The sequence below is a fragment of the Nymphalis io genome, chromosome 22 (assembly GCF_905147045.1).
Source record: "Nymphalis io chromosome 22, ilAglIoxx1.1, whole genome shotgun sequence".
NCBI classification, from domain to species: domain Eukaryota; kingdom Metazoa; phylum Arthropoda; class Insecta; order Lepidoptera; family Nymphalidae; genus Nymphalis; species Nymphalis io.
Window position 1 is genome coordinate 8,614,671 of NC_065909.1, and position 26,717 is coordinate 8,641,387.

Below are 26,717 nucleotides of genomic sequence, written 5' to 3' on the forward strand. Positions count from 1 at the left end.
TTTAACATCAAAACGAAAGGTACTTTAGGAATAAACTTTTTTTAGAAATTAACAAAAAAATAATAATAATATTTAATAATATCCCATTTGTTATCTTATATGTTAAGATTTATTTTTATTTACACTTATAATTTGTCTGTCTGTCCGTAGTCTGTGTATTTCATTGCTTAGCGGAGTCAACGTTTGTATTATTTTAATTATTGTAAGTGTAACCTCAAAAGATATTAGGAAACAAAAGTAACTCACCGTATAAATTGCATTAATATCATTGAATCATTTTTTTTTCATTCTAACTTAACAAAAATATTTTTTTTTCTTTTCTTTGCGTTTTAGTTTCAAAACATTTTCATTATAAAAAAATAACTGAATAAGACAGACTTTAATTCAACTGATCCAAGAATTATATACAACCAATTTACATAATAATTACATTAAAATCTAATTCTATATTTTACAATAAAATCAAAACATTTTAAGTAAGCTAATGATAGCGAAAGGGAATCTAAGATAAGAATTATTTCTACAATAGTGTTTTGTAATTTAAGAAACAATAGCCAAATACATTTGAGCGATCCTAGCGACACCTATAATGATATTATGATATGAAATTATGATAGTTGATGCAGCAGTCACAATTAAAACTATGATAGATTTTAAATAACAATTATTTCAAAATAAAAATATTCTTCGAGACTTCAAATGGCAGTGCTGGTTTTAACTATGGCTTATGTTTGCATTATAATAAAAAAAAAAAGTAAAAATAAACTACACGTCGTAAATGTCAAAATTAAATTTAAGCAACCCAAAGTCAGTGGAGATTATAAAAAAAAAATCATGTAAATAAATTATAATTTGTATATTTTAAAATACTATTCTTTAGGTTACTTAAATTAAATGACGAATGAATTATTTTGAAAGTTTTTACTGATAGAACAGATTGTGAAGTGTCACGGCTTTCTTTGAGATCACATCTTTAACCGTTTAACGCTTCATCTGTCAAAATCGTTTACAAAAAAAAAACCTTACTTATTATGTATATGTATATAAAAGTAAACAGTATAAATCACAAAGTAATTTGCTACCTAAGCTTACATTAAGAAGAGGCATCACTTAATTTTATCTAATGCACGATATCACACGGGTGTCCTTTCTGTCATTTGACGATATCACGATCTAGAACAAAGAAAAAATATTTGTAAAACACACAAAATTAATATCGAAATATATTTATTCTTAATTGAAATCCAAGTTTAGATTAACTTATATTAGTAAAAAAACGGTTTTTATATTTTTGAAACAATCACGCGTTCGTGTAAACTAATTGTGAAATATGAAATTATTATCTTAATTATAAATACGAAAAAATAAAACTAAATTAGTATCCTTTAGCGAGTTCATTAATTTTGATAATATGACAACGAATTGAAAGCACATGTATGAACAAGCGATATCGATAACGAGTCTTAAATCCATTCGAGTCTTAAAAATTTATCTCCAATCAATAACCAACCAGTACGTATCGGCTATCGAAGTATTAAATATTTTATTTTAACTAAAAATCTATGCCAGCTCACTTAAGACGCGTTATATAAGCGCGGAAGCTTGATGGCCGACTTTCACGAGTTACGTAAGTCAAAACTAAATTGCATAACAGCTCCACAGACCTAATGTCCTACTGACGTTCTTACGTCATTTTTTTATTATATATATATTTTTTTTGGTTTGAAGTTGAATGTTATTAGAAAGTGGGACGTGCGAATTGGCAGTTACCGTGTTCTAGTGTCTATGTGTCGCAATTATGGTGAAACTGCGGTCAATATTATATTGATGTTTTTTTTTCTGCAATTGTTTGTTTATTTTATTTATTTGGATCTCCAACAGTCGGACATAAGACACATTCAAATCACTTTTTACATTAACTTAAAACTAACTGTGCACAACCAATTACAGGAGAACACACCATTCACGAACACAATGACAAAATATACAAATCAAAAATAGAATAAAAACAGAAAATAAAAATATTTAAATAAAGAACAAAAAACAAAAACAGAAACAAAAGGTAGTAAACAATTAAATTTTTAAACAAATTAACAGTTTATTTTTACATTTTAATCATCGTTATAGAATAAACATAAAAAAAATCGCTCATATTTTTAATGTTTTTCTTACGATTATTTATCTATTTGTAATGCATCAGAAAAAGAACATTTTGAATGAATAACTTTAAGTTCAATTTATTTACTTAAACAAAAATAAACACAACAAATTTTCCATGTCACTTGAAATAATTTCATATCCGTTATTTATTTATTTTTTAAATAAATCATAGCCGAAGAGCACTCGTGACCAGTTTATTATATAATTGTTTTGTAACGAATTTATCTTCTTCAATAAGTATCAAAATATGAAATTACTTTGATAAATTAAAAATATATTTATATAAGGTTGTCGGAATTAGATACGTAAACATTTTCTATACTCGATTATAGACGAAGATAACGAAAAAAATCTGAATTGATATTATAAATGCGAAAGTAACTGTTACGCTTTCAAGGCTACACCAACCTCCTTTTTTACCTAATAACCACCCCTCTCTCCCTAGCAGACAGGCAAGGCCGCCGGCGAATATTAGTTATTTATAGTCGTACATAATTCCTATATACGAATACATAACACACATTCAACGTATTTGTAAAACATTTTCCTTTAAATTAAAGCTAGCTTACTACGTTTTAATATGTTTACTGGCTACGTTTTGTAGTATTTGGTCAAAAGTATGTCACCAACGTATGTAATATCATAATTATATATTAACCGGATACAAATTCAGGGTATGTAAAAATACACTAAATTGAAAAATATATCAAGAACAATTATATATAAGTTTACTGTTTTTCATTTAATTAAATATTATTATGGGATTATTTTTTGAAAAATATATTCATAAAAACAATGATTTTTAATTAATAAGAAAATAAAATTTACCTATATTTTTTGGGATATAAGCACGTCTAATCGTGGGTTCCTTAACAGAGCTTAAACACGCGTGCAATAAATAGTGTTTGACATATGTCACAAAAAAATACACTATCCCATCGCTGGACAAATGTCTCCTCGCAATTGCAACCAGGACGAAAAGTCCAATCCACGGCGGATATCACATGAGATAATAACTTCCAAGGTTTATTCATTACAATGTAGAAACGTTAATTTAAGAGCTTGCCTGGATTCGAACTCACAATCCTCTACAATATACGAGTTCCAAAGACCCGCATTGTCTTTTACTGACGTCACTGATTATTCAATTATATCAAGTAAAGTTCAAGCAATGTAATTGATCAACTAAATCTACATCCACAAAACTATGACAGAGTCAAGAGTCGACTAGAAAACGCTTCGCTACACGCTCTATGTGGCGTGTCATAAAAATCACAGAGCGAGGTTGATGAACTCGCATCCAAAAACCGGGATGGGCAATGCACTCTACCGACTCCAAACCAAACATACCCATGATAACATTTATAGTAAAACTCTTAGGTTATCAACTAACTGTTTATGAATGAATATCATTTTTAGTATTCGTGATAACGAAATTCAATTGCATTTGAGAAAACATTTCTTATTTAATTTACATTGTTTTTTTTTAAATATAAATTAGTTATTTATATTAGAGCCTTAAGTATATATAAATAAAACATAATAATAGCTACGATAAGAATCATGATTGGAATTGTGGCGAGAATGCTAGCAGAATTTACCTCTGGGCGAAAAATGAATCGGCGCCCTGTCATCTTTAGAGGCGGTGTCATATCTTTAATGAAAGCTTTTGCACCATTACTTAATGTTTCAACTGCAATCGCGAGAAGACATAATATGGAATAACAGATGAAGATAATAATTGAATATATATGTTAGCGGCGAGGTCTTCAAAATGATAAAATTAAGCTTTTTCTCGTGTTTCTTCCTCGATAGGTTCGCTGAGTGTGTAATGATTTTGATATTTCTCTTTATATCCAATAGCTTATACGAAAGTAAATATTTTACAATAAAATCACTAGGAAAATAGTGGATTTCTTAGTTGAGCTATTATTCAAATTGATCGCCGATTGTATTTTTTTTTTGGGAGTAGATTTTGATTTTATGTAATATGTGGAATAGGGTTTATGCTGGGTATTTAATTAGGGTTTAGGCGGTTCTTATCGTTATAATATATATTCTAAACCGATGCTAGGCTTGCATTTAAATGTTAACATGACGATTAAAAAGTGCTTTTATGAGCCTAGTTGAATAAAGAATACTATTATGAGTAAATCCTACTAATATAATAAAATTTGTCATCCTCACAAATAGCACAAACAAATATGGATGGAAATTTGTTACTCTTTCAAGCAAAAACTACTGAATCGATGTGGATGAAGCTTACCCTAGGCTACTTAACCTCCGGAATTGCGTGCGGAATCTAGTAAAGAATATTTTGATTATAGCTTAGTGATCCCAAACTTAGATAAAAAAAAATTTAGAATCATATCAGTATAAAAATTATATTATAAACATTAAAAAAAAGCTTTTGCCTGTCTTTATAATGAATTGATGCCAGTTATTGAAAAAAAATAATCAAGTAATTAAATATAATTCTATGAAAAATCTAAATAAAACACCTAATTAATCCTTTTGTAGCAATTTAAAAATAAACGTCACAAGTGACGTTTCAGACGTTACATATGTGACGTAACTAATCTCGTATGTGGGTTAAATTAATAAAAAAAAAACTTGGCCACACCCGCGCACGCACACACGCGTATAGTGAAAGTGCTTCGGAAATCCAACATCGTGATTTGTGATTCTGTTGCCGTCCGTCAACGCGAGCGGACGTACGCTGCACAATCGAAATATTTAAATCATAAATTAAAATATACGGATGCTACCGATTTTTTTTTCACGTGTAACAGATAACATAATATGATTACATATTTGTTTCTTTACCTTTATTACATCTATTTAAATACAAATAAATTAAGAACATAATTATTAATAAATTAATTTTATAGGCAACACTGTCTTTCGTCACATTTTCATATTGGTATAATGTTATTAAAAATTTGCTATTTTATATGTAACGGACAAAAATATATAATATTGTATAAAAAGTACAAGATATTTAATAATGTTTTCGTTACTATAACTACAGTTATAGTACAGGTTTATATTAATTAATTATCTGTTGACTTAAACTAGTTCTAAATGTGACGATAAATTAATTATTATCGATATTGTGAAATTAGTTTATCGATGAAATTGTGTGTCATTTGTTTAATCACTAGTATTTTAAATTAAGTTTTATTTTTGAATAGAAAACAATACGATCATGTTTAAATAGAATAAAAATTATCTGTTCAATTTAAACTGTTATTAATTTTTCGTTTATATACTTTGTTATATACTTATGCAAATGTTAAGGCTTGATCTTATTTTTGAAGATCTAATTTGAAAGCAACATAAATTGCTATTTTACGTTTAAGTGAAATTTTTCTAATGCAAAAATGGTTAAATTCGGTCAAGTATTTTTTTACATATTATATAAATTGATATATATACGTGAGATATATATACGTGAATGAATGAATGAACTTTCTTAAAATCGTTATAAAAACGAAACTATCAGTTAAAATAAATAACCTGTCACGAAATAATTCTCAATAAGTTATCAATGTGTTTATTTGTTTGTCTGATAACGGATGTGTGTCATTGTTATCAACTCGTGCCCTAAATAGTATCTAGACGACATAGTAGATCTTTAACTGTAACAGTTAAATCTAACTATTAAACGTCATCAGTTAAATTTATAAAGTATTATTTTAACAAAAAATAGTAACTACAATATTTATAAAGGGAATATTTGATTGATAAAATATACAGACAGACAAAAAATTACTTATATTAGGCGGAAGTGAGGTTGTTTTGTTTGTTAAGCGTTACCAGGGATACAGACATTTGGCACGTAATGCCTTCCCTTTTCCTCTGAAACGCAAGGAATTCGTGGACGAAAACTAGTACTTCAAAAAAAAAGAAACGCCTCTGCCATTTAAAGACGCAAAGTAATTCCTTAAAATATGTCTTGAAACATTCTAGATTTTTTTTATAATCATATGAAAATAAACCGTCTGTATATAATCAATCCATACATTTCTACTATTATAATAAATAAATATAAAGGCTGTGCTAAAAACTTTTGAAAAACTCAGTGCACAAATATATCAAAGTTACTTTTAATTTTGCTAATTCTGGTACAGTACAGTAACAGCCTGTTAATGTCCCCCTGCTGGGCTAAGGCCTTCTCTCCCTTTTTGAGGAGAAGGTTTAGAGCTTATTCCACCACGCTGCTCTAATGCGGGTTGGTAGAATACACATGCGACATAATTTCAATGAAATTAGACACATGCAGGTTTCCTCACGATGTTTTCCTTCACCGTCAAGCACGAGATGAATTATAATCAAAAATTAAGCACATGAAAATTCAGTGGTGCTTTGCTTTGAACCCACGATGATCGGTTAAGATTCACGCGTTCTAACCACTAGGCCATCTCGGCTTTTTAATCTAATTATCTTTTTAGGCTAATTCTGGATCATAATGTAATATATAAGCTCAAATATTAAACTTCGAACACAGGTATATACAGGTATACACGTTTAATACATAACTGACATTTGTCATCGGACTTTAACTACATCGTATATTCTAGTTCCTTTAATGTATTGTATTACATATATATTATGTATCCAGTTTAAAAACCGTATTAAATAGTAACTACTTTGTATTTGCCGGATCTCGATATGTTCTTTATTCTGAAGCTAATTTTAATAACCGTGTAAAGGATTCAAAATATGTAAAGCCAAGATAGCTTAGTGGTTAGAACGCGTTAATCTTAACCGATGATCGCGGGATCAAACCAAGGCGAGCACCGCTGAATTTCATGTGCTTAATTTGTGTTGTTTTAATATTATATAATATATAGATTTTATAAGTTTTCGTCACAAGCTAGTTTTCTAATATGAAGGATTTGTCACTCAGTGGAAAGTGGCCATAAGAAGAAATTAACCATTCCTTACTTCACCTTGGTAACAAATAAGTTATATATATTGTGCCTGTAATATACTAGCTCACTGACTTTCAACCGGAGCACAACAATGCTAAGTGTTGTTGTTGTCGGCAGAATATGTGGTAAGTTGATGACAATTACCCACGCCTTACCACGAATTTAATGCTATCAGTGAAGGCTTAAAGAAAATTATGGTCATAAGTTTCTTAGGAAGAAGCTTTAGACGTATATTTTATAAGAAAACTCAGCGGTGCCTCGATTTGTCCCCACGATCTTCAGATACACGTTAAATTTGACGTTTTTTTATACGTCTTTATTGTTATAAATATTCTCAATACCGAGTTAATTGTTATGTCATTCTATACCAGTTTTAAACACAAAAGCGAAACAAACCGTCGACGAAATAAATTCTTACCGAAGAGTTTTTCCGAACTTTCTCGTTAAAGAAGTATTGAAAAACAATATTACATTACGAATGAATTTTTTTTTGAAGAATTACTTCGAAGTATTTTAACTCTTTGTTAAAGTTACATGCATAGATTACAGCATCAGGGATGTAATAAGACCTTAAAAGTTATGTTCTGTTAAATTTTTGTAGGGCTGCGTACAAGCCCGTCTGGGTTCAAACCGTTCATAACATATTTTATCATCTAATAAGCTAAGGCTACTAACCTATCTGCGCAGGAGTGTATAGTTCATAAATATGTGCTTAAACAGATAAACATTATATATTACTCTCATAATCCGATGGTATGGTAATCTAACATGACTAGAAAACGTGCATGCACAAAGCCTTACCACCAGTATTGAAAAGAGCGCATTATAATCTACATTCTAGCGCAATAAAAAACTTGAAATTCAAATATAAAATGTAATGAAATGTAACAGATATTAAATTAACATTATATTACAATTAACATTCAATGGTCTTCGACGACGTCGACCACGTGATCAGGTTTTAAGTTAAACGAACTTTGCTAAACAATCCTTCAAGAATCTCGAAAAATGAGCGCTTAATTAATATTTTATAATTAAAATTCTACTGCATATTTGGGCTTCGAAGAAACATGTTTTTTGTGAATTGTTTTCAAATATCTTAAGAATTTCTTTGATATTTTTACCAATAATAATAGTTATCGTTTAGATAGAAATCCGATCCGGTTGCCGAGAAATCCTGCCAAATATTACAAATGCGAAAGTGACTGTTTTTTTGTTAATCTTTCCCGTTTTTTTTTTTTTTTATAGAATAGGAAGGTGGACGAGCATATGGGCCACCTGATGGTAAGTGGTCACCAAACGCCCTTAGACATTGGCATTGTAAGAAATGTCAACCATCGCTTATAGCCAATGCGCCACCAACCTTGGGAACTAAGATTTTATGTCCCTTGTGCCTGTAATTACACTGGCTCACTCACCCTTCAAACCGGAACACAACAATATCAAGTATTGCGGTTTTGCGGTAGAATATCTGATGAGTGGGTGGTACCTACCCAGACGAGCTTGCACATAGCCCTACCACCAGTAAAATTACTAAACCGAATGTCAGGGTACAGAATGGACTTCCAGTACCTAATACCTCTACTAGTAGTCAATAGTCGTCAAATTAAGTAAATTATTAGAAACAAAAATTATTAGAAATTTTCTCGAATAACGTCTATACGTTATTCGAGTAAAACAAAACACTTGAAAACACTTAAACTATTCAGTTGGTTGAACTATCAGCAAATATTTCCGTTTTCTTTCAAAACTTGACTCATATAAGTACTATCACACTATCACAAACGAGTCAAACTTTTAAATATCATCGACCTTCGACAGGTTCTCTATTAATAAAGCCCATAGATGATTATTATCTTCTTAGATGTATTTAACTTCTAATTAGCCCAATCTTGTTTAGAGAATTAGTCCAGCAGTGGGACATTTACGTACAGCAACTGTTTCAACTGCGCTGTGATCTTAAGTACCTTCCTTGATATAATATTGGATTCTAGCTTCTGTTTAGTTTAACCATATTTGACAAAATAGCATTTGTCCAACAGTTGTGTCTACTGGTCTGTACTGTGACATCAATTTCCTGTACCGCCCTTGATACAGTCGCGCCAGATTTTTATTGCTTCACGAAATTAGACAGTCTTAACAGGACAATAATTAAATTGGATATATATATCTAACAAAATCAAATTCCCAATTCTGCTGGACTTAATAAAGTGTATTGACCAATTTTTATTTTATACCAAGGAAAGTAAAAATAAAATAGAATTCATTAAGTCTGTGTGTACCTCCCGTGAGTCGAAGCATAATGTTATATAGTTTTCACTCACGGCTTCGTCCGCGTGTTTTCAGCTTTGCAGGTCGGTATAGAGAAAGCTGAACCCCTAGCTAGGAAGGACACAGGCTACTTTTTTATACCCCTCCTTTTCTAACACGTGGGCAAAGCCGTAAACACTAACAGTATAATTATGTAATACGATCACTTATCACTATTTTAAGTAGATTTATTTGCCTCTCTATAGTGTTTATGTGATTTTAACTAAGCCCTATGATTATTTTAAGCGTATTTTTTATCTCAGAAAAAAAAATTCCCACGGTAGATATTATGTACACAAAAAATAAGTGTTAAAAAAAATACAGAAGATTAAATGGCTGAAAAGTTTTGTTTTTAAGCTAAGGCTTTCGAAATCGCGATAACTTGTACGGATTCGCGGGCTTGCGAAAAGTTTAAATGAAAAAAAAAAAATCATTTGCAACCCAACTGTAAACAGTGTCACGTTGTCAACGTCGAGATTCGTATCAACGTGACAGTAACCACGTGGTAACTTTGAAAGTGAAACGGAGGAACGCTTTAGTTTCATTTAGGCAATTATTACATGCTTAACAAAACTTAAAGGAAAATATCGTCTTTATATAAAAAAGGTCGTAAATATACGTAACGAATAATTGTGAAATGCTATAGCGGGTAACCGCTGAGAGCATTTTTTTTACGTAAAGGACGGCAATGGCAAGCTTACCTGATGGAAAGTCCTGCAACACCGGAGGACTTGTAGGTGTGTTGCCGAAAATTCGCGCGTAATATTACAAGCATGTCGATTCACAACTTCACGCGAATATTACTAGCGTTAGCATTCGTATCTTTAACACATTGATTAAGTTTTTCTTATAAAATCGACTGTGTCGAGTCACATTACAGGAATGCACTGATTCGTAGTTGTAACATTATAAGAGTACGGTATAAAATGATGCTGATTAATTTTTATCGGCACGACGTGAGATTTGAATCCAGGACCTTAGCATCTGCATCCTTTTATCTAGCAACTAGACCGAAGCCTAGAGAAAGAACACTTTAATTATATAACGCTTTAAGAATTTGTATTACTTTAAAGATGGAGACTAAATTTCTATAAGATACTGATAGCGTGACTGTTAGAAATCCTTAAAACCATTATCAATGCATAGTCAACCAAATGATACAATATGTCTGGAATTACACTAGCTCACCCTTCAAACATGACAGTACAAAATAGTATCGGTAGAAACATTTGTGACTGGTCTGTGCAAATTGGTATTTCGTTAACAACTTATGTGTGGGACATAACGATATGATATCGTTAAATATTGTTAATAGTAAAAAGATTATGTAAAACGCATTCATTCATTATGTTTTTTTTTTTTCGTTGAATCATTCGATAAGCAACACAGGAAGACGATATTAATAACAGTAAATTTTATCTTAAATTATACTAATTTAGATTTAATTAATCGTTGTAGTATTTAAATAATACTGAAAAACATTTTGGATGGCGTGGTTTGTTATATCATTATCATTATGTTATTTTATTTTTTCGCATATTTGAAATCGGTCGTGATATGTCAGAAATTGATATGTGACATTGACCATAATAATTATAACATTTCAAGAATACACGCATCAAAATATTATATCATAAATCAGGTAACGAATTGAGTTCTTACAGAGTAGCAATGCAGATCTCTCTCTGGTTGTGTTGGATTGTCAGTCCAACGGCTTATAAGAGTGAGAAAGTGAGAACGAGAGTGCAACTGTAAATGCGCACATATGTGCATTGTAAAATCTGCACAGTGGCCAAATCAGTCAAAAAGAATTATTTTCATTCAATTAAAATAACGAAGCGAATTTTATGTATTACATGCATTATTTAGAAATGAAAAACAATAAATATTCAATTAAGCTTTCACAAGCACTTATAAAACAAAACTATCTTTAATTTCGATTCGTTAAAAAGTATCTGTTCTGTGTCAACCGTGTGTAACCGTTATTGCTCTGCCCCATGGGTCGTTGTTATGTTATATAGTCAATAATCTTTATCAATTAATTGACTATATCATCCGAAAATCTTTTTTTAATCAGGCTTTTTATTTATTTATTAGGAAGGTGGACGAGCATATGGGCCACCTGATGGTAAGTGGTCACCAACGCCCTTAGACATTGGCATTGTAAGAAATGTCAACCATCGCTTACATAGCCAATGCGCCACCAACTTTGGGAACTAAGATTTTATGTCTCTTGTACCTGTAGTTACACTGACTCACTAACCCTTCAAACCGGAACACAACAATGTTATGTACTGCTGTTTTGCGGTAGAATATCTAATGAAAGGGTGGGACCTACCCAGACGAGCTTGCACAAAACCCTACCACCAACGAAGTGGCTTTTAGATCCAGAGATAAGCGCGTTTAAACAAACTCATCGGCTTATATATATGATAGTGTAGAGAAAACGTTTAAGCCTAATGTTATGACTGACCTAGTATCACTACCAAATAAACAGGACTTATTCCGAATCTGAACTAGATTTGACAAGCTACCGGTTTATAATAAATTAAATTACTTAGTTCAGTAGAATTTGTATGTAAAATCACGCTTATAACTCACAAAGTTACTATTTAAATAATATAAATAACTTACGCTTTACTCGCGGCTTCACTCGCATCAAAATTTAGAATTGTTTATTAAAAACCAATTCACGTGGCTCTTTCTTCAAAAATGAAGGATTTTCATACAAACTTTCATCCAATTTTGTACTAAGTTAGGAGTTATATTTTCAAAAATCCTTCCCTTGTTCTAATTTCTGTGTTTTTTTGGACTATGCCTTGATATTTCAGCCAGTCATTATTTCATATACGTGGGTTAATTGTTAAAAATGTTTATATTAAATGTTAAAATTCCTTTAAAGTTTCAAACGCAGCCACAACAGTGAGCGAACTCCACTAAGGGAAACAACAAAATCTTAGTATTTAATATTCATTTTAAAGTTATCTAACTAGCCAATTGCGCTGGAGATATTGTAGTGCACAAGTGTGTGCGCAAACACAGGTGCACTCTCTATTTCTTAATTCAATAATTGAGTTGAACCGCTATCCGAAACAACTGGAGGGGTTTCCTAGGCACCTTCCTTTCCTAGAAACACACACTAATCATTTACAATCGCGGGCTGCAATTGAGAATATCTGACCTAACTTGGGTTTTGAACCAATGACTTCGAGACCAACGAAGCAGTGAACGCATTACACTTTTTAGCTGCAGTGTCGATCATTAAACCATCGTGTCAGATGCTATTGTGCGGTCGTTGAACTTTATAATTTGTAATGTCAACAGCGAGATGCATTCAAAAAATTGTTCATTAGAAAGAGTTATATTAATTGTATTATTGAAAAATATATTGAATACAAGTAAATATTATTATGTTATATATAAAAGTTATATGTGTATATATATGTGTTAATTTTAACACTGTCCGATCACTATGAAAGTTGGTGTATATAATGTATTGTTTGGTAGCATCCGGAATATATGCGACCGTTGTTATCTTTATATATAATATATGATTCCACAAATATTTTTAACTTTAACAATTAAGAATTTTAAATCGTTTGACTAAATAATTATCTGTTTAAAGACAAAACCGACTTCAAATAAAATTCGAGTCCATAAAATTTCATCTCATATTTTTATTTTTGTATATGCATATATATATATATATATATATATGTAGCCTACATCTCATCGTGAAAGAGTAACCGACAGACAAAGTTACTTTCGCATATATATTATTAAGTATATTGAAAATGCCGCATTCAAATGCACACATGTCACAAACTAAAATGAACCTAAACTCGAGAGCCTTAAAATTGAATTCTAGTATACAACTTCTGTGAACCAAGATGGCCCAGTGATTAGAACATATGAATCGGAACCGATGATAACGGGTTCAAGGACAACTCAATTTTCATTTCATCGACGGTGACATCGTGAGGAACTGGCAGGTTTCAGTGAAAATCTATCACATATGTATCCACCAATCCGCATTGGAATAGCGTGATGGAATAAGCGCGAAACCTTCAATTTAAATACAACTAGTGGGTTAAAATTCAACAAAATTTACATCCCAATGCTAGTTGTAATTACTTAAAATTTAGAGGCAAAATTTAACATAACAAAAACTTGGTCTGAGAAATTTCTACATATTAAAAATATCTTCAAGAATATAGGAATACTAGCTGCCGTCTACCGCCGTAGTGTCCGTAGTGTCGCCCGCACGTGCAAAATCCATTCCTGTATCCCTGACGACGTGTTTTGTCATGACGATGGTTTGATTAGTTAACACTTGAATGCGTAACAAACAAACTCACTTTCCCATTTATAATATTTAATTAAAATTGTATACAAATATTGTTTATGTCGCAAAATAATTGTAAAATGATAATAACAAAAAACTAGAACACGTTAAATTACGCTTCGCTTTATAGTACCGTAAATGTTTATATTATTAAATTTTATCCAATTCTTATTTAGTGTTTGTAACAGATTATATAACGAATATTATATATATTTTTTCAGCCTTTTGCCGTCCACTGCTGGACGAAAGCCTCCCCCATAGAACGCCAACCATCCCGATTAATAATATTATATGCAATAATATTATATACGGTCATATTTTACACAGATAATCTAAATTGCATTGGAATGTAGAAATGTGACCAGCGTTCTTACTAACATTCCATCCGGTCTTGCTCTGGACATAAGTTAGAACAACTATACTATATAAATACATATTTTTTAAATTATTTGTACATATTTGGTTTGATTTTGTATTGCAGTATTGTTATGGATTATTATTCTTTAGTTGTACCGCCTTCGTGTATTTCTGATTAGCCTAAAGGTTGACTGGTTGAGAATGCCTTCTAGGATTGATGAAAACAGTGTGGTACCTAGCCGCATGGGATACAAACACGTATTCTACCGCCAAACAGCACTAATTAGAACTGTCGTATTTCGGTTTGAGTGAACCAGTGTAACTATAGACACAAGGGACACAGCATCTAAGTTCCCAAGTTAGGTTATGCATTGGCGATGTGATTGTTGATATTTCTTCCAGTGCTTATATTTATCATCCGGTGGCGCAAATACCCATTTCATATGAAATAAAACTTCTTGTTTTCTGATAAACTATTATATACACAGACATCGAGCACATAAACACACGTCACTGATCCTCTATATTAAATCCTCATGTTTATTTGTATCGACAACGTGTCTTGTTGTATTACTAACGACAATCATTGAATCTTCGGTGACGTCACTTAGTTTATGACAAGGAAATCTACTTATGTACAAATATTACATTACTTTTTTTTTTACTGTTTTGAGGCACACGTCAATCTGTCAAGTGTAGAAAACAGAAAATAAATATTTTTATTTATCGTCATTTTTTTATATTTTTTATTAATTAATTTGATTTATTAATGTAATAACTAACCAAGTGATTAATTTATTAATTAGAATAGGACGGACAACCACAGCTAATGATTTCGGATTTTATAGAAAATTTTGTCTTCGAGTACAGTAATTGACAGACGCATAGCTTCACATTATTAGGGAGTCACATGGGAAGACTTAAAAACGCTTCGTTTAGGTTTGATTAGTGAGTTGAGCACAAAAAACCACTACCACCAGCACCGATATCTATGGTCGTTGGAGATTTACCACCAGGTCGAGTTATATTTCTCTGATTTAAAATATTATTTAATTTTGATAAACTTTGAATTTTTTTTTTATCTGTTTAAAGGACGAATTTAATATAAAAACTAGGACGAGTGACATGAAGGGTGTATATGAATATTATACAACGGAGTTTCTCTTACGATTTCCCCGCGAGCGCCGAACTTTCCAACACGCATGTTATGCGTTAAGGAGCCAAAAGTTTGCCGAAAACCATTTAGCATTTTAAATAGTTTTATTTTAGAACGACTTTTTTTTTTAGTTTTTTACAAATATTAAATTTCTTTTAGATAAAACTTTCGTTATTGAAATTAAAGTGCAAGTTTGCTACGTGTAACGCCTGTTTGAAACGATTTTGACGCGAAAATTTAAGATGTGGGCTTCGATACGCATGATTTATATGTCAAAAATTTGATACAATTGGTATGTGTGTGAAAAGATCACGTGATAACTACATAAGGACTTAAATTAATTTTATCGTGACTTCGATTGTAACACTTCTAGGGGATGATAAGAAAATATTTCCATGGTAATTATGTGATATTGAAGAATAAGTTTCATTACATATTTATTGTGTACATAACTAATTTCTGCAAATTGTTTGTTACTATTTATCAATCATCATAATTACTAAATAATTTTCATCGTCGTTAAATTTATTTGTATAACTTATACATTATATTGTATAATAATTTTATGAAAGCGATTTAATTCTTGATAAACCTTAGAATAACTATCGGACCGAAGCCTAACGTGTACATTTTTTTTTAATTTAATATAAAACAACAACAAGACCACGTGACAACTTGTCCGTTCTTGCGTGTTAAGGCGATCGTTTGACACACATACTTGGTTATTGCGAAACTGCGCGCGCGCAACTCATACCGTACCTGCGAACACTTACGACGCATTACAAAATATATAATGTTGATAATGGACGATAGTTCTCGTATATCCGTTGCTCTGGATGGTTTTTACATCGATAATTATCGTATTCATTAAATTCGTTTAATTTTTATTTGTGTGCGGTAGTAGTAGTAGCTGTGGTGTAGTAGATAATATCAATCTGTAGTAATCAAAATGTAGTAGATATTATATATGACACTAGCTACCCATTCCGGCGTATAATGGATATGGGTCTAGATAAAATGTTTATATCATAACACATATATAACTCCATTGGTTTACGCGACGCACGCCAGTCAAGCTCCCAGTCGGTATGATTACTACCGATATCTTCCACTATGAAATATGATTTCAACCAATTTACACAAAATCACAATTAATTATGCAACTTATCTATACAATATCTTGTGAAAACCGAATGAAAAGCCGTTGAGTTTTAGAGGTCAGCGTTTAGACAGATAGACAGACGCGGTAGGAGGCTATGTATTATATATGATATGATATTCTGGAAGCACTTTTTCTTTTGGAACAAAATTGGTTTAATGATTAACAAAAGTAAAAAAAATTACGTTACAAGAGTCACATTAAATAGTAACAAACGCAGACTGTGTTTAAATTTCACATAAAAAATGAGGACCTACAATATATATATATTTATTGGACGATATTTATTTAATTAAATATTTTAAAACTCTCGCATAACACCTTCCAAAAACACAAAAGGCATATAAACGAAAATAAAAAGTGAAAGTGTGCACACCTACACGCACACAGACGCGTGTGAATCATCTCTGTCCTTGTGGGAATAGTACGGGTCTCAGCGGACTGGTCGAGATTAAAGATATCAAAGCGATTGGATTGATTAAAATGTTATTTCTTGAGCTTCCTATAAGTAAGAACCCAAAAACGAAATAATAAAGATAATACACATGCATGGAAATAAAAAAAAATTGAATCAAGTCAAAATTTATATAACGAGAGTTTTTAAAATTAGAACGCGTTCTTTTTTTATCAATAATGTTCTCATACAATTGATAATATGAAAACGTCGATGCCTCCAGCTTGTCTCGTTTTCGATGTAAATATTGTTATCATTTTAATAGCTTCAAGTTTTGTGTTAATGGTTTTGATTTTGTTTAAATATGTAACGTATTTGAATTTTTATTGTCGATTTTCTAGTTTTTGTCTCCATTAAAATCTATTGATAACCGGTTACTTTCTCCTTTAGGGACCGCGTATATATTAAACAGAGTTTCGATAAGTAATTAAATTATACTAATGTATATGGATCATTCGTTTAAAACTTTTTACTAAACATTATGTTTTGAATTTCGAATCTGTATTTAAAATTCGATAAACTTTAGACAGAAAATAGAACATAAGCTGTCTTATTTGAATTCTTTGACAAAACATTTAAAAAAAGCAATTCAAATTTCGAAATGCAAAAAAGGACGAGATATACCCGTAAAAACCTAATGTTATTGTTCCGTAAGCAAACGTGAAATAGTTAAAATCAACAATTCAATCGAAAGGCTGTAAGTAGGACATGAGGCGAAATTTCGCTGTGAGTCAAGCAAAAATGTATCTTAAGTTCGACAACGTAGAGCTGATTATCAAACGGTAAATATATAAGCGAAAATGAAAGTTATGAACCACGTTTTGCACAAACGAATTTGAATACAGAGTTCTCAATTCCGTTCGCGTTCTTTTTTTAAATATTGGCGTAGGTCCGTTTTCGTGTTGTTAGGTTCTTTATTTGTAGCGTTTTATGAAAAATAAGCTAAACAAAATTGTTTATATATTAATTATTAATTTAGAATTACAGCTAAGTCGTAATAAAAAGGTTCTGTAAAAAAAGTCGTAATAAAAAGGTGTAATACACGTATAATGCCCATGTTGTTTATGGATATAAATATAAAAGAAATCCTTAGATTCGTAACTAAGGTTCGGTATAATAATTAAACGCCTATCCACTGTAGATTCTCGATCTAATCGTATCAATTAATAAAAAAGAAACAAAATTTCATAAGCTAAGAAAACATAAGAATGATGAAATTAAAAAAAAATCTAGACAAACCGTTAAGGAATAATAGTCAAGTCACTTATTGGTTGACCGGTTAAAATTGTTTAAATAATTATTAATAAAAGCTAATTTTATTAGCTCCGTTATCATATGAGTAAAGGTCGTGTCATAGCCTTGCTAAAATATCTACTTCCGATGCGAACAAATCCTTATCAGAATTGGTACATTTCAATAATTTAGGAAGTTGTCCTATCTAAATTGTAGGGCAGAGTTTAGTAGTTGAGGTGTAACACAAGCGAAGGGCAGTTTAAATTAAACGACTAATTTGGAATCTAACAAAAACACTTCAGGCATTATTCTAACAGTAGTAACAGCCTGTGAATGTCCCACTGCTGGGCTAAGGCCTCCTCTCCCTTTTTGAGAAGAAGGTATGAAGCTTATTCCACCACGCTGCTCCAATGTGGGTTGGTGGAATACACATGTGGCAGAATTTCAGTAAAATAAGATGCAGGTTTCCTCGCGATGTTTTCCTTCACCGTAAAGCACGAGATAAATTATAATCACAAATTAAGCACATGAAAACTCAGCGGTGCTTGAACCCACGATCATCGGTTGGAATTCACGCGTTCTTACCACTGGGCTATTTCGGATACTACAAGCTGTGTAGTCAATTCGCTTGACGTAAATTAAATTTCAGTTCGTATTCTATCGAATATAAGTGAAGTTTATTTTAAAGCACTAATCTCAGTACTAGATTAGATTTGAAAATATACGATTAATAGCCCATTAATTGACAATTCTTATGGACAATATAATATAACAGCTAGCTTTTTTCATAAATAATTTCTAAAACGAATATCCTTTTTAATTACAATCATGTTTGTCCATGCATTTAACACAATGTGAGCTGAGAGTGTGACATGTTAGGTACTCCATGACGTTTATGCAACATTACGTTATTTTCGTTTGAGTAGTTAAGATGTGAACGCATAACAAACAAATTCACTTTTAGCTTTATAATATTAGTATACAGCTTTAAACTCCTTGCTGCTAAAGCCCAATAATTTTTATAATTTTTTATTGACCCGACCAGGGTTTACATTCAAGAGACGCCGGACCTACCATCTTAAGCTAAACCAGCGAAAGGGTCAGATATCAAAATAGACCTGGGAATACCAGTCAAACGTCACTTTATATTATCTGTAAGCTTGACATCTGTCAGATAGTTTCGAAAGTTCTGCGATATCTATGAACCGAGACATCCTCCCGGATGACACGCATGCAGAAATAAATTTAACATAACCTAATATATATCTTTAGCTAAAAGCACTAAGATTTTGCCGGATAAAAGTAGTTTTGACCGGTAAAATTATTAATTTTAAACTGCCGCGAAAATTTACAATTTGAATGGTATTGGAAGAATAATATCTCACAATGCCAAGGCGTTGGCAATGACTAGACCTCGATTATGGGTATAAACCCATAATTGTTATAATTATTGTGTTTAGTTGTTGGACTGGTGATCATAGAGTTTTAAGTGATTCATTTTTTCATAATTAATATTTTTTTTAATTTATACCCTTATATGTAACAGAAAGAGAAACATACATCTCTAAGTAAATCACTGATTTAAAATCAAACGCTTCACATTTTCAAATAAACGTGACCTAACGCACGCTGTCATTATTTACTTTCCCGATAGGACTCTATCACAATGGGATAAAGTTCAATATTGAAAAAGAAAATTCTTTAAATTTTATACACATTAATTCATATAAGTCACGTCTCTATTACAATGTAATAAGGTCGAATATTGCTTTAATATATTAATCTAAAAATGCATCATATATTATTTTGTAGTTTTGGTTTATCACAAAGGAATAAAATTGAAAATAGAATAATGGAATTTATTTTCAAATCACACACACTTGCGTTTATTGAATCTTAACACAATGGAATAGGGTTCAATGTTAAACAATAATGTCAACTAAAATTTTTAAAATTGTTGGTCTTATTACAATGGCATAAGATTTAATTTAACATTGAAAATACAATAATTTGGTTAATTGCGTGAATTTGACATGCAAATGAGGTCGAGAGATGAAAGAAATTTAATCGACTTTCCTTAACAGGAGTGATGTTTTGTTGACTACATTTAGTTATGTAATTATTTTGTTAAAATATTATTTATAATTAAATTATGATTTATATATTTAGAAACTGATTAATTATACAAAGTTATTATTGTATAACACACGTGACCTACACATGTGACCGAGAAGATAAACAATATGAATGAAATTATAACATAATGAGTAAGTAAAACTGTTTGTTTATATGAGTTACTAGTTCCCGCACGTGGCTCTACTCGCGTGGGGGGGCAGGTGTGAGGCACACTATCTCCTTTTAACGTGTATGCAAGATTTCATGAAGTACAGTACAAATAAACAAACTCACTTTCGCGTTTATAATATTAAGGATGGAAAGTGTTTTGATAGACTCATGATTCTTGTAGTTTTTAAGCACCGACGTAAAAAGTGGATTTTTATAAGTTATTTGTGAATCTGTGTGTCTGTATGTGGCATCGTAGCTCCCAAACGAATGGACTGATTTTGTTTCGGTTTTGTTATGTTTGAAACCCGATGTGATGGAGATGATTCTAAGATATTTGATATGCTGTTCAACTTTCACGGGTCCGATCGATTTGAAGTTACGGAGCCCCGACTCGTCGACTTGTAAAATACTACTTGGGATATATAATAAAGTATACTGCCAACAAACACCTGATTTTCTTCTGTTTAGAGTTTTTTTTTTCATGTAATTGTTTATTTAATTTTTTAATTTAATTTAAAGTTCAAATTTCATAAAATACAAGAGAAACTGAATAACGATTCATCAAAGAAATGTTGCCAGTTTTCTTGCCTCCAAACACGTCATTTGCAAATGCTATTTTCAATTTTAACGTCTATCACATCTACATATACATACTATACATCTAGATTGGTTACAGGAATATGTATAATTTAATAGGCAGGCCTTGTAGCCATAGACATAAATCTGAGGCTGTTTCAACGATGTTCCAAACCAAAACATAACAAAAAAAAAATCGTTTCAATTATCGATAACAGCTATCTCTATCGCACAACCACTTGAAGCTAATTAATATGACAGGAGCCAATTGACTTGCTATTCCCTTCATATCTAACCATGAGAAAGAGATGATAATATAAAAGTTTAGTTCGAACTTCCCTTAGTAATTATTTTCTTTTAATTTGTTACTACAATGAAAGTTTTGTAATAAATTAGACGTAGATTTCTTTTATCTTATTTCGAAAGACTTTTATTTATCTTTCTATAAATATTGCAAAAAAGATATTGCAAAATAAAAGATAATATTCCTTTTCAGATAAAGATATCTATATTTAGCAATTTATATATTTTTATTATTACTTCCCTATTTATTAATGCTATTGTAAACTTTTAACGATCCTCGCTAATTTTATAAATGCGAAAGTGATTTTGTTTCTTGCTCTTTCACGTCTTAACTACTAAACCGATTCTGATGAAACTTTGCATACACGTTTTCGGGGATACAGACAAGGCTATAGATATTAACACTCTCCCCTCCACCAGACGCGGTTAAAACGTGATGAAACTATTATACTAGTGGTAGGGCTTTGTGCAAGCCCGTCTGGGTACTACACTCATCAGATATTCTACCGCAAAACAGCAGTACTTGGTATTGTTGTGTTCCGGTTCGAAGGGTGAGTGAGCCAGTGTAATTACAGACACAAATGACATAACATCTTAGCTCCCAAGGTTGGTGGCGCATTGGCGATGTAAGCGATGGTTAACATTTCTCACAATGCCAATGTCTATGGGCGTTGGTGACCACTTACCATCAAGTGGTCCATATGCTCGTTCGCCAGCCTATACTATAAAATATATATAATATAATCTCTTATGACCATTTGTCACATTGTGTATAGAATCACTTACTTTTCGTAACAATATCATTTTATAAATCTGATAGTATGTTCGTCTTGTCCTTTTTAAACGCATGTATGTATAGTGTAATATATATAGACTAGGAAGTCCCGTGTATATCTATGTATTCCGGAAGAGTCGTGAGTAATACAATAATCCGTTGTTCGTTTGTTCCCGGTTGGATACTAAACTCGATTGGTTTTTAGTTCTAGAGCTACGTGGTAATGAAGCTAATAAAACGGACGTCAAGCTGTCACCAGTCCCCACCATAGCTTGGAATTCATCCATTATTGAATGTTTTAGGAAATCTCATATGAATTTACATATATCGACCATTTTTTTTTCCTTAATGCCATGTTTTTTATTGATAACACAATCTTGTTGAGCTACAAAAAAAGAAAAATATCGGTTGACAAATAGAAAAGTCTTGTCTTCTAGAAACTTCTTTGTTTTTTTATGTATAGATTAAATAACAATCCAAATGAAATCGATTAAAACTTTTGATTTCGTTTCAGTTCTAAAAGTAAACATTCATTATACTGAATTAAAACTGTGTCAAATTATTCTTTAACAAATTTACAATTACTTAACATTACATATTCAATGTAAGAACTATGTCAAAATAAATTAATGACAAATTTATACATAGTATATATTATGTACGCTGCTAAGTTAATTTGGAAAGGTCTTATGACATAATTTTGTGATTGTAATGAATATTTAGGTGAATATTTTTGCTTGTAACTATGATTTATTTATAACCACAAAATGGTTAGTTGTTTTTAATATTTATCTTTTTATATTTTAAATAGAAAGAGTAAAGGCTCTTAAAAATGATATATTTAATCAATGCAGGATAGTTTTTACTTCCGACTTCGCTTAATATAAAGTAGTAGTAAGACAAGAATTATATATATATTGTACGTACATAAAATTTATTAATACTATTTAAGTTATGGAAAAGTAATGATGCTCCTTTATATTCCAATCAGTTAATTAATGATGCAATTATGTAGATTATTATTTTTATTAGAAATTATTACATTCATTAACAACGAAACAACGGTTCAATTATGATGACTGGCATTTAAAAAGTTTATAGTAGGCGTGTTTTAATGATAATTTTAAGATTTGATAAAAAAATTTTTTCGCCTTTATTAAATTATTTGTATTAAATATTGTTTGTTTTGTTTTGATAAATAATCAAATTAAAAGGTAATAAAACAACTTATAATTTATTATTATAAAATATATAACAACCCGATAGTATTTTCACTTATTTACAATTAACATATAATATACTTAAAACTAAATACGTAATAAATAAACTATATTTGGAACTCGTTATGGTAACATGTATCACAAACCGAGAGTGTCAAACATCGCTGTCACTTATATTATTATTTTTTCACACAAACAAAACACGCCGACAAACACTCACCTACGGTCAGAGCGTGTGATCCGACGAGTGAGGAGCACCTAGCTGCAACATCGACCGGCATAGTTCTGTGATCTCCGGATGATTCAAGTTAATCAGGTGAACGTACATCTGCTTGTGAAGGCTCAACTCCCCCGTGACCGCCTCCAGCCTCTTTAGTAAAGCCTCTTTCTCGCGGAGTAATGTCTTTACCTTCTCCTCGACTTCCCTCGAACGTACTTTTGCCTTTTCGCGTGATTTCCGAACGGCTATGTTGTTACGCTCCCTCCTCCGTCGGTACTCGTCCGTACCTTTGTCTATCACTTTGCCGGACGATCGTCTCGAAGGGGGCTGCTTGTGTTTTAACAAGGGCGGCAGTAGAGGAGCGCCTAAAGGAGGCAATGGTGTGAAACCTCCTCCGTAAGGGCCACTCACTCCGACTGGCGGCTGTGCGTTGTACTGGCCTGTGTATTGCGCACATGTCACCGCTCGTCTGAAGTCATGCGGTTCAGGGGGTTCCTCCTTTATTGGAGGCGCTTGTTCGTGGGAGTTATTAGGCACGGGGGCTGCGTACGATGCCCCGGAGTGGACGGGTTGGGGCATATACGCGAGGGTCGTTCGCGCGAACGGCCTCTGCTGTGGTGACCGTCCACCGGGGAGTATTTCCTGGAAGAGAGCCATCGTCTCCTCCCCTCGGAACTGGTCCTCGATGAGGTGTTGTAAATCCAAGCTGATCTCCTGTCCATTGAGCTCATCCAAGTCCGGGGGTGGGAAAGGTGTCCTTTTATCCTCTGCCGCCTTTTTGAGGTCTGGCTGCGGCGGCGGCGGCGGTGCCGCGGCTGCGTCATACATCTGGGGGGATTCCATGCCGCCAGGGCCGATCGGCCCAGCGGTTGCACTGCGAGTCTCCACTTCAGGGCACTGAGGTTCACTAGGGCACATGCACCGTCGGGGGCTGCACTCGCGAGGAGCAGTACGTGCGTTCGCTCCGGCGGTCGGGCGCGGACTGGCGGAGCGCGCGCGCAAGCCGCTCCGGAAGGAAGCTGAAGCTGAAAGTCGACAAGTAAAAGTTTTAAGGCTCGCGCAGAATGGCGCCCGCGGCGATGTTACAGCGCTTGATCGCTTCGCGTCTTTATTATTTTATATTCTATTTTTAAAGTTCGCAGCTCTAAATCCACATCCCGCTTATTACCTGTTTATCCGTTTATTATAAATAGATGTAATTAAATAATTTTATAATATAATACGGTTTTTTGTTTAGTGTAATAAATATATTTTTAATGTAATTTGACAAATTTATTTTTAATTTTTAAATTAATACTAATTTTAAAATTTTTATTTATATAATTAGTATATCTTATACGAAAATGGAGATTTATGTTTTAGTTGCCATAGAAAAAAAATTAATATTTTTTTAATTATAACAAATTGTGTTGTAATAAAATTTTGTACCTCTATTCAATTGCACAAGTAGCACTAAAAAAAGAATAAAAAACTCAATTATCGTCCATTAAAACAAGTCCTAGTGTCAACACAAAATCGATAAGCTATCAGTATGAACGATATCTCGATTCCTATCATCACGGAGCTATCGCAACATCGATAAGTTGATTACACGCATCGAGATGTAACACGACCCTACGTGGACTATCGTAGGGATGGGTTGCGTTTCGATTTACGTAATATTTATTTTTAATACGAAAAGGCTATTGATAGGTACTATTACGTCAGTTTAAATTAAAAGTATTTTTTATTTAATTAAAAGTGTTATACTATATTTTATAATGAATGTACCTTGTAATGCCATTGTATAAATTACAGGTTTATAGTATTTAATTTTATAACGACAAATCAAGAAATAGAATTAAGAAGCGCTCGATTTTCACTTCAATATTTATTTATTTGTAATATCACACTTACAACATACATATAAAGCATTGAAAAAATTAATTTATAAAACAATAATAGTATATTTAATATGCATGACAACTACAAGCGTACATAGCAGTTACAAGTATATATAATGTATATATTATATGTAAAAAACGTGATATATTGAAAATGTTACCATTTTATATAGTATATATACATTAAATACTTTGTCAATTATGAGGAATTACGCGAGAATTTAACAAATATCTTATAATGAATTTTCTTTTCCCGACTCTTTTTGTTGTTTGTTTTACGAAATAACTTTTACGGTGTAAGTATAAATGAATATACTTTGCTTTTAAGCGCAAATAATTATATATGGTTTTATTGTTATTCTAAGTGTTTTTTTTTTATTTTATAGTATAGGTAAGCTGACGAGCATATGGGCGAACTGATGGTAAGTGGACACCAACGCCCATAGACATTGGCATTGTAAGAAATGTTAGTTAGCTATTGCTTACAACGCCAATGCGCCACTAAACTTGGTAACTAAGATGTGATGTTATGTGTGTCTGTAATTACACTGGCTCATTCACCCTTCAAACCGGAACACAACAATACCAAGTACAGCTGTTTTGCGGTTGAATATCTGATGAGTGGGTGGTACCTACCCAGACAAGCTTGCACAAAGCCCTACCCCCAGGTTAGGGAGCAGTGCTACCTAAATGTACTTATAAACGACAATTTGAATTATATTTTTTTTTATTTTTATATAATTAAACAGCTGCATCATATTATTTATTATATTTTATTATGCTTATTTATTAAGTCAAACACAACAGCTTAAATAGAAATAATAAACAGTCTAAGCGCAGCATGACATGTTGCTAATAACTTAATTTAACAACAATAATAAAACAAACCAGTAATACCAAACGGAAACGCTTAAAAATTAGTACTTTGATGTTTTTATTTACAAATAAGAAAATAGAGCAGTCACGTGTGTTTTTGTACTCACTTGTGCATAATTTGTCTTGCACAGTTATTTATTTCTTCTAACGATGGCCGTTGTTCGTCATCATCCTTCATCATCATATTCGACGAGCCGTTTGGCGTGTTTGGTAGGTACCTGCCTTTCACGCCCAAGGTTGTGGGTTCGATTCCCACCCAGGACAGACATTTGTGTGCATGAACATGTCCGTTTGTCCTGAGTCTGGGTGTAATTATCTATATAAGTATGTATTTACAAAAGAAAAATAGTATATGTAGTATATCAGTAGTCTGGTTTCCATGACACAAGCTCTGCATAATTTGGGATCAGATGGCCGTGTGTGAATAAAGTCCCAGGATATTATTATTATTATTATTATTACTATCC

At 32.0% G+C, this 26,717-nt stretch overlaps 1 protein-coding gene across 1 annotated transcript; it reads right to left on the bottom strand.

Annotated features, from left to right (window-relative positions):
- Window positions 1-860: 860 nt before the first annotated feature.
- LOC126777248 (CCAAT/enhancer-binding protein-like) lies at window positions 861-24,483 on the bottom strand. The gene is made up of 2 exons (XM_050500247.1): window positions 23,492-24,483; window positions 861-1,173 (listed from the first exon to the last, which is right to left on the bottom strand). Exon 1 carries the CDS (start codon window positions 24,407-24,409, stop codon window positions 23,498-23,500), a length of 912 nt encoding a protein of 303 aa, XP_050356204.1. The 5' UTR covers window positions 24,410-24,483; the 3' UTR covers window positions 861-1,173; window positions 23,492-23,497.
- Between the last annotated feature and the right edge of the window lie 2,234 nt (window positions 24,484-26,717).

Excerpts from the sequence above, each read along its gene's own strand:
- LOC126777248 (XM_050500247.1), bottom strand. The coding sequence starts at position 24,409 with ATGTGCCCTAGTGAACCTCAGTGCCCTGAAGTGGAGACTCGCAGTGCA.